Source organism: Notamacropus eugenii, chromosome 2, assembly GCF_028372415.1.
Source record: "Notamacropus eugenii isolate mMacEug1 chromosome 2, mMacEug1.pri_v2, whole genome shotgun sequence".
In the NCBI taxonomy this organism is placed as follows: Eukaryota; Metazoa; Chordata; class Mammalia; order Diprotodontia; family Macropodidae; genus Notamacropus; species Notamacropus eugenii.
Genome location: NC_092873.1, coordinates 396,296,122 through 396,305,536, shown reverse-complemented (window position 1 = coordinate 396,305,536; position 9,415 = coordinate 396,296,122). Strand labels below are relative to the sequence as shown.

At 39.6% G+C, this 9,415-nt stretch overlaps 1 protein-coding gene across 3 annotated transcripts in view; it reads left to right on the top strand.

Annotated features, from left to right (window-relative positions):
* The first annotated feature begins 1,181 nt into the window (after positions 1-1,181).
* The window catches only part of HEATR1 (HEAT repeat containing 1), a 56,874-nt gene continuing 48,640 nt past the window's right edge, over positions 1,182-9,415 (top strand). For all 3 annotated transcript variants that reach the window (XM_072647554.1, XM_072647553.1, XM_072647555.1), the window contains exons 1-5: positions 1,182-1,298; positions 2,249-2,400; positions 3,676-3,892; positions 6,768-6,909; positions 8,182-8,283. In XM_072647554.1, coding sequence (XP_072503655.1) covers positions 2,259-2,400; positions 3,676-3,892; positions 6,768-6,909; positions 8,182-8,283 — 603 coding nt within the window. In that variant the 5' untranslated portion in view covers positions 1,182-1,298; positions 2,249-2,258. The remainder of the gene's footprint in view (positions 1,299-2,248; positions 2,401-3,675; positions 3,893-6,767; positions 6,910-8,181; positions 8,284-9,415) is intronic.

The following is a 9,415-nucleotide window of genomic DNA, read 5'->3' as shown; positions in this document are numbered from 1 at the left end:
TAAACACCTTCTACGAGCGAGACATTGTGCTAGATACAGAGCATACAAAGATTTCTCCTTTCTCATCTCCAACCACTTAGTGGACATTTCAAAATGAATGTCTTATAAACATCTGAAATTCAATATGTCCAAAATTAATCTCATTACCTTTCCTACCAAACCCTCCCCTCTTCCTAATTTTCCCATCATTCTCAGGCGTGCCACCATCCTCTCTGTTACCCAGGCTCATCCTTGACTCTTCAATACTTCCCACATCCATTCAGTTGCCAAAGTCTTACCTTCCATTCAGCCTCCACAATACCTCTCACATAGGCCCCTCCTTTCCTCAGACCTCAGACCACCCTTCCACCTGGACTGTTATAACACGTCTCCCTCCAATCCACTCCCCACTCCACTGCCAGAGGCACATTCCTCCCGGGTAGGTCTGATCCCGTCCATCAAGCCTAGTGGCTCCATAGGTCTTCCTTCCGCAGCTCGGCTCCTTATCTCTCCGGGCTTCTTACACCGCCCTCACCTCCGGGCGCCCGGAGAGAAGAAAAAGGGCCTCTTTGGTTTTCCACCTCTGCACCTCCTCCCTTCGCGCCTTTGCCTCGGACTCCCCAGGCTTCCTTCCAATCCTCCTTTCTGGAGCTCCCCTGGGCCGGCCCTGTCCCGGTCAATGCTGGGGCTTTCCTTTGGGAACACCTGCAGTTCACCTCGGATGTACACGTATCTATCGGTGCGCCCAGCGTTGTTTCCATGGCCGCTCTCGTTGTCGTTCCACCGTGTCGGACCCCACAGGGCCTCGTCTGGGCTCTTCTCCGCAGACACACTCCAGGTTTGCCACTTCCTTCTCCGGGTCATTGCACAGAGGAGGACACTGAGGCCAACAGGACTAAGTTACTTGCCCAGGGTCACGCTGCTAGTGTTTTCAGGTTGCCTCTACCTTGAGAACGTTAAGTACCTTCAGGTAAAACAGAGGAGCGAGGTTAGAGTTAGATTAATTCAATTCCGAAGCCACTACAACCTGACGGTTATCAAACTTCGGGGTGGAGGAAAGGGCGGGAACCGTGGGTCACGCGGACTTCTAGCTCCTCCTTCGGAGGGCTCAGGGGGTGGGGCGACTCCGCAAAGAACCCGTCATTCGCCACGCCGGCGGGTTCTCTCGCGAGAGCGAATCCAGACGTGCGCTTGCGCACCACCTTTCGCTTCCGGGGCAAAGTTCCGGCTTACGGTTCCCATGTGGAGGATCCTCGCTGAAGACCGGCGTTCCACTCGTAGCCATTCGGAAGGCCGGTGAGGGAGATCCGCGGGACCAGGTAAGGAGCGGGTGCGCGTAGTTCCGGACACTCCGGTGCCGGCGCCACTTCGCGGCGGAAGGGCAGCGGGGAGCTGGGGTTCCAGGGATCTCGGCGTGGGGAGCTGGGGTCGGAGACAGCCGCAGCCCCAGCCCGGGTGTTGCCGAGAGCACAGCCCGGGGCGGGTGGGTAGAGGGGGGGAGGGATCTGATCGTTCCGACACTTTAAGCCCGACCGGGCCGCCTCGGTGCTGGCGATATAATTCAGTAGCTCTTACAATAAAATAGAAAGACGAGACTTGAGAATAAAATAAAAACTCATTCCGTTTGGCATTGAAATCCTTTTAGCGTCCTGGCCTCTTCGGACTTTCCAGGCTCGTTACACCTCGCCACCCTTCGCACACTCCTCAGTCTGGCCGAGCTAACCTCGTTACCCACCCCTGACTCCTCATTTCCCATCCCTGTGTTGCACAAGTGTGCCTGTGGAGAAGTGCACTCTTCTCACCTCTTTCCTTTGGAGTCTTACTTATGGTCTCTACATGAGACCTTTCTGAACTCCCCAGCTTCCAGGGCCTCTTCCCTCCAGATGGAAGGGAGGGAGAGGGAGAGGGAGGGAGAGAGAGAGAGAGAGAGAGAGAGAGAGTGTGTGTGTGTGTGTGTGTGTGTGTGTGTGTGTGTGTGTGTGTGTGTGTGTGTGTGTGTGTGTGTGTGTTGTGCATATCCATATACACACGTCATCTCCCGTATTAGAAACGTGAGCTCTAAGGTCAGTGTTGCCTCTGTGTGTGTCTTCAGCCCTTAAAACAGCGTCTGGTACAAGGTAGGTGCTTAATAAAGACTTGTAGATTGGTTGAATGGTCTGATGTTTCACCCAGAATGCTGACGCAGAAGTGGTCTTTGCTTAGGGTCTGCATATCTGCTGTGTAAGTTCCCAGGGTTGGTCGTGAACGTTGCTGTTGTTGTTTTTTTAAGGTGGTAAAAGATGACATCTTTATCGCAGCAACTGCAACGTCTTGCTCTGCCTCAAAATGATCCTAGTCTCTTGGCTAGGCATGAGGTTGCATCCTTGCTGTTTGATTGTAAAGAAGCAGCCAGCATTGACAGAGATACCATCTTTGCTATAGGTAAGCATATCACATTTAGAAAAAACATTTTCAGTGTTTATTTTCTGCATTGATACCTAGTTTGCAAGCCTTTCTTTTCTCTGGCACACTTAACATTCTCTTCTGCTACTTTGAGGAGTTGTCTTATGTGACATCTGAATTAGAGAGTGAGAACCAAAACTTGTTATATTTAAATATAAATTTTAAAAAATATATGTTTTGGAGGGAAAGTGTGGCTGTCTTCACGTACTTGAAGGGCTGTTGTGTGGAAGAGGGTTTAGATTTGTTTTGTTTGACCCCAGAGAACAGTAGTAGTAGCAATAGATGAATGTTCAGTATAAGCGGATTTGACTCCATTTAAGCTGAAGCTTCCTAACAATTAAAGCTGTTCAAAAGCAGGATGACCTGCTTCAGAAGGTAGTGGGTCCTCTGTCATGGGATTTGGCCAGGGGGAGGGAAAGTTCTTCTGTCAAAGGATGGAAACCACTTGTGGAGATGTTGTACAAGAGATTTCTGTTCAGGAATAAGTTGGACCTCTGACGAGGTTCCTTCCATCTAGAAGATTCTTTCAAAGTTATTTTGAACTAAGAAAAGTTTTCATGGAGTAAGTGTGAGAATGGCATATAGTAATAAGATTAGCCAAACCTGATTGAACTGAAAAGGAGAATAAGATAAATTGTTGGATCAGAAATGTATTTGTGTCTTAATGTTTTAGGTGGAGATAAATTCCATGTAAATTAGTTTGTAGCCTTTAATATTTAACTTTAACAAGAACTCATAGAGTAAATGCTATAGTTTACATTAATAATTTTTAGTATTTAGAGCTGGAAGAGAACTTAGACATCATCTAATCTTACCCACTCATTTTACAGAAAAGGAAATTGAGGCCCAAAGAGGTAATGCTACTTGCCTTTGAATTCAGATCCTCTCACTCAAATCAGTGCTCTTTATTTGTGCAGTGACTTATTTTAAGGATTCCAAATGTTTGTTGCACCTTAATGGTTGATAAATATTTTCTTCATTTAAAAGTTTAGGCAAATGCTTTTTAAATCACACAGAAAATTGCTGGTAGGATCAGAATTGGGAAAGAATTCATAAATGTAGCATTGCCCATACCTCTGAATATCAGTTTAATTGGAGCATTTTAAATAGTAAATGCATGTCTTTTTAAACTTTGTTATATATTTGAATTAAGAACAAATAGGAATGACACTTCATTATAATATATCTAGGTCTTGGCAATAAGATGTGTTGTCTTAATTTTTATACAAAATTACTCTCCACTTTTTTTTGTAGGATGTACTGGCCTTGAAGAGCTTATTGGAATTGATCCTTCATTTCAGAAGTTTGAGTCTGCATTGTTCAGCCAGTTGGCAAAAAGCTTGGAGAGGAGTGTTCAGACTAAGGCAGTAAACAAACAGCTGGATGAAAATATTTCATTATTTCTCATACACTTGTCTCCTTATTTCATGCTGAAGCCAGCACAGAAGTGCCTGGAGTGGTTGATTCACAGGTAGTCATTTAAATTGTATCCATGCTAGTAGACTTAAAATTTGAAGCATTTTTTAAAATTACCAAAATGGTTCAAAGTACTCATTTGTGTAGTTAGTTTAAAGGTTAAAAAAATTAAGTGTTAGTAGATTTTTTTTTTCTGTTATATTGCAGTACCTGTATCCTGGGCAAGCATCCTATTCCAACATTAAAATGACTTTTTTTTTCTTTTTGTACTTACAAAAATAGGTACTAGGAATGTGTATTAAATGAGTTAAAATGTCTTTATTTAAATGAGGCCGCTTGACCTTACTTTTGAGACTGTACCAGTACACCTAGGACAAGATATATACAAACATCTTTTTCTGTGTTGAACTGCCCCGGTTTCTTGAATTGTTAGGGAAGAATCAAGGACACATATTACCAACCACATACATCCAACCATATGTATTATTCCTTTTCCCTTTTTTGTCTGCTGATCTCAGATACTATAATTGGTTAGTGATAAATGTCAGTAGTCTAGTAGGATTATTTGGACCACTAGTTTATGTCGTTGGTACATTTTCAGAAATCCTTTCAGCCACCTGATGTGTAGGTAGAAGATCCTCATATAAATCACTTCCCTTCTTTGGCCTGTGTGTCCCCATTTATAAAGCGAGGGGATCGGTCTAGACCTGAAGATCTTAAATGTTTTTTACGTTGTAGCCATTTGGCACTCTAGTAAAAGTTATGAGCTCCTCTGAATAATCGTTTTAAATACATGGAATTAAAAAAGAAATCAATTCTGTTGAAATACAGTTATCAAAATATTTTTAAAATATAGTATTAGTGGATCCCATATTAAGAAAGTCTAGTCTAGACAATTTTTAAAGTTCTTTCTAGCTCAAAAACTCTTTGATGTTGCAGTATTGAAAGAAAAAAGTCAGATGATTTCTCTTTTTCCAAAACAAGTCAGTTTTTATATGAGGTTTAAAGCTTGTTCTCAAGTTTTCCTTTATATGTGGTTATAAAGTTATAGGACTTAGAAGTAAACTTCTAATAGTGCTCCTTTTCTTATAAAGGAAAACAAATCTACCCTTTTCTTAGGGTGAATAGACCAATTTTAACAAGTATATTCCTAATTGTGTTTTAGACAACAATTTACTTTTTTAATTCATTGTCATTCATTACAGTATTAAATTGACCTGGTATAATGGATAGAGCCTAACAACTTACTGTTAGAATTATAGGTCTATTCTTAACATTTAATTCACATTTTAAAAAATCATGTGTGTGTGTGTACGCACAGAGACCTTGAAGAACAGTGTCTTAACCAGGGTCTTTCATATTAATGTCAATACATTAGATGTAATCCAATTCCACTGTAAGATCTGAAAACTTTACTGTAATATTTTTTGTCTGTTTCTTGATGACATTGTTCCAATGGAACTAATTCCATAATTATTAATTATGTAATGTCATTTGACCATCACCACCACCCCCCCTCCATTGAATGATGACATCAGCTGGGGATTGCCTGTATGTGCTATATAGTGTAATACAAATACTAAGTATATTTAAATGTCTGCCATGGATGTGGAAATTACTTCCTTTAAAGCATAAAATTTTAGAAATATAGGAACCTTTTTTGTGATTGTGAAATGAATAATGACAAGTTCATATTCATTTTGCAAATTATGGCTCCAAAGAGTTTTCACATCCATTTCAGTCAGACTAGACTGCCAGCTTTCCCTTGGTCTTATCTTGCCCTTGCCCACCTCTGCTCATCTTCAGCAAGCCACTCTCCAAGCTTAGCATACTGCACAATTCAGCCAGTGAAATCCTTTATCTTCTTTTTAAAAATTATTATTTATTTTAAACATTCTTGTCTTTTTAAATCTTGAGTTGCAAATTCTCTACCTCCTTTCCCTCCTCTCCCCACTGAGAAGGTAAGCAATACAATTTCAGTTATAAATGTGAAATCATGCAAAACATATTTCCATATAGCCATATTGTAATAAGAAATAACAAAGTGAGAAGGTTTGTGCTCAAGAGTTCATCAGTTCTCTCTCCAGAGATGAATTGCATTTTTTCATCATGAATCCTTTGGAATTGTCTTAGATCATTGGAGATATGGGAAACTTTGAAGATAATTCAGTTCAGTGTTGTTTATAGAAGATAAATTTGAAGCCCAGAGAGATCAAATGACTTACTTACGGGTCCCCCAGCAGACCCAGATTGAATAAGTGCTGTAATATCCAACTATTGTATTTCAAAATAAAGTTAAGGACTGTTAAGAGTTCCCCTGAACTTGGCTTTTTGAGTTGCTGTATTTTTCAGAAACATTGGACCCAGAGCATGCAGGGGGCTCAGAATGTGTCAAGGATAAAGCCCCTCTGTCCCCAGCTAACATAATTTGTTGTTTGTACCCCAAGATGGATTCTCTGTGTGTCCTTGGGAGGCAGGACAGGCACCAAGCAGTCTCCAAACTGTGAAAATGCTTGTGCCTCTGGGGTCCTCTGCAGATAAGTGGACCCTCCTATCTTCATAGTTTAGCCATTCCCAAGGGAAAAAAATAGTCCTTCCTTCCCCCCCCCCCTTTACTGCACCTTTTCCCTCCCATGCCACCCCCCCTTACTGTTTTCTCATTCTTTTGTTATACCTTCATAGCTATGCAAATTTCTGCAAGGACTGGGAATTCATGGGGTTCTACATGCACGTTTGTTATTTCTCTTGTGATAAACCTGGTTTTCACGTTTGGTTACATTGTGGTTGCCTGTTGACAAAACTTAAATATCAAGTGATATGTCTTATAACTTGCCCTAGTGTATGATAAATTTTTCTAGATTTGAGAACTAGACTTAAGTTTAGAGAACGTAGTATTTTAAATTAAGTTTAACTGTTTGCCTTCTTCCTAGATTTCATATCCATCTTTACAATCAAGATAGCCTCATTGGTTGTGTTCTTCCATATCATGAGACAAAAATATTTGTTCGTGTTATACAGCTACTAAAAATTCGTAATCCAACACATAAGTGGAATTGGTTAGAACCTGTTAAGGTATGACTATTAAATTATACTTGTCAGGAAATGTTCATCTATTTATAGTTGCCATCATTAAAAATCTTGCTAAAGGGAAAATTTATTTGAAAAATAATATTTAGTTCATTTGATTTGTATTTAAAATTTGTGGACTCCATTATTTATCGTAAGTACCAATGAAAGGAAAATAATCCAGTTGGGAAAAAATTTAAGTTCATTCCATATAAAAAGAATTTTTGAGGAGGAACAGAAATGGCACAGAATGTGAGGAAATTTTGCATATTGCCTCAATTTTTAGCTAAAAACTTACTCAAAAGTTAGAATAGGCAATTTAATGATGAGTTCCTATTACATAGCCTTGAAAGGGCAAGCTGTATGCAAAAGTAAATGTTTAATGCTTCTCAGTTTGCAGTGATTATGGTAGGCCAAAATTTTAAAGATTGGTTGTATGACTTTTTAGAGCACTAAATTATCAAAGTAGATAGAAACAGAACTAACTTCTAAGACTAGGAGAAACTAAGATTAAAAATAGGTGGAAAAAAATGGAGCAAGTGTCAAGAGACAGTCTGCAATTTACATATGCCTCTTCATGGCTTCTTACCTTGCCTTCAGAGTTTTGGAGTGGACATTGAGGTCAATCCGAGGCAGTAAGACAGGGGTGATGGAAATAGCATTTGAGGAGAGAAGGGAGGACAGATCTCTAGCCTATTTCTTCTCTCAGAATTGCTGCTCTTCAAACTACAGAGTTGTTTTGGCTGCATTCCTTATCACTTGCCTCTCCCCATCTCCTTGTCTTAATACTACCTTCCTATTTCATGGTACATCAAATCTAAACTCTGCCTCCTACCGTCTTATATGTCCAATCTTATTTCCTCTTCACAATGTGTGTACCCCATTGTAGCAAAAAGTTTCCTCCCTGTATCACAGACACATTGTACATGCTCATCTTCATGTTTTCTTTTATGTTGTTTCCTCTTTTCAGAATTCTTTGCCTATCCAAATCCTACCCATCCTTTGAGTCCTACCTCTTCCCTAAGCCTTTACTAATTTCTCTATCTCTAAATGATCTCCTCACAATTTTACATTAGCATTTAATTTTATATTATTGTTTCATGGTATGCTTCCTAATTAGATTTAGAATCTCTGAAAGCAGGTTCTTTTTTTTATCGATAGTATCTAATCTAGTGCAGAGCACTATATGGACTCAGTATTTGTTTAGCTGATTAGATTTGTTTATGGTACATTGGTCCTAGAGCCTTCTAAATTTATTATGACTGTTTCTTCCAACAGATGTCTGGGGTTCATTTAGCCAAAGGAACTTTGGTTACCCATTGCTACAAAGACCTTGGTTTCATGGATTTTATATGCAGTCTAGTAACCAAATCTGTAAAGGTTAGTATATATTTTTTCATTCTGTATGTATAATGTCCATTAAAGTCCTGTTCTGGTGCTTCATCAAGGATTTGAAGATGACCCTCTTGTTTCTCAAAATTTTGCCAGTAGAACACAAGGTCTGACAGGAAAAGCTCTGCAAGCTTCCATTCAAGTAGGGACCTGATGATGTCAGGCTGGTGGTGACAGGATGAAGACTGGCCACTAAGGGAATGTCCACCCTTATGTAATGGGGATACCTTTCTTTAGATCATTACATAAAACAATTTCTTTTGCTGTGAAGTCTGTGTCAGTAAGTGAGAGCTTTGATAATGTATTCACATGATATAAAAATGCTTTTCTTTAAAAGTAAATTGTTAGATTATTTTAGTGTGAGTTGAATTACGGTTACCAAAAAGGCAGATTTAGCAATATTTATACATGTGTGTATATATATGTATAAACATCTTGAAATATAAATGATGAATCAGTGTCACAGTCATTAGCCTATTAATAGTAGTATTTGTTCATCTAGTCTTCTGATTTTACAGAAGAAAAAGTAAAAATATTAGAGATGACTGAGTGCTCCCATTTCTCGTATTAATTAGTAAGAGAACTTGGTCCCCTGAGAGGTCATCAATTCTATTATGTTACATGGAAAACGTATTTACTCCCCCAGTTGTGGTTCTAGCGTGTATGTCTGTGTGTCTTTGAATTTCCAGAGCCTTCCAATCCTCTAGATTCTCATGTAGTCCTGTTTTAGTACCATAAGGCTTGCATTTGGAAATGGTAATCTACAAAAAATTTACCTACTGCAACACCTCCCCAAAACTGGTGTTGCCTTTGCTGACCCTGTCACTTACTATTTTCCAACTGAAGTGTCAAAAAACAACTTTTCTTATATTGAGGGGATACTATAGCCTGTATTATTATCTTAGACTCAAGTATAGTAAATATCCCCTGAAACAACTGCATAGAAGAAAACCCTGTTAATAGAACAAAACATGATTAGTATGATGTAACTTGGCTTTAAAATATGTAGCTGTAGTGTTACAATGACAGACTACTGCTGGTATTGGGTTTTTATTATGCCAGGTAGATCATTACCACAGTCTTCCAATTTAGTGGGCATCCTGTGAATATATTATCCGGA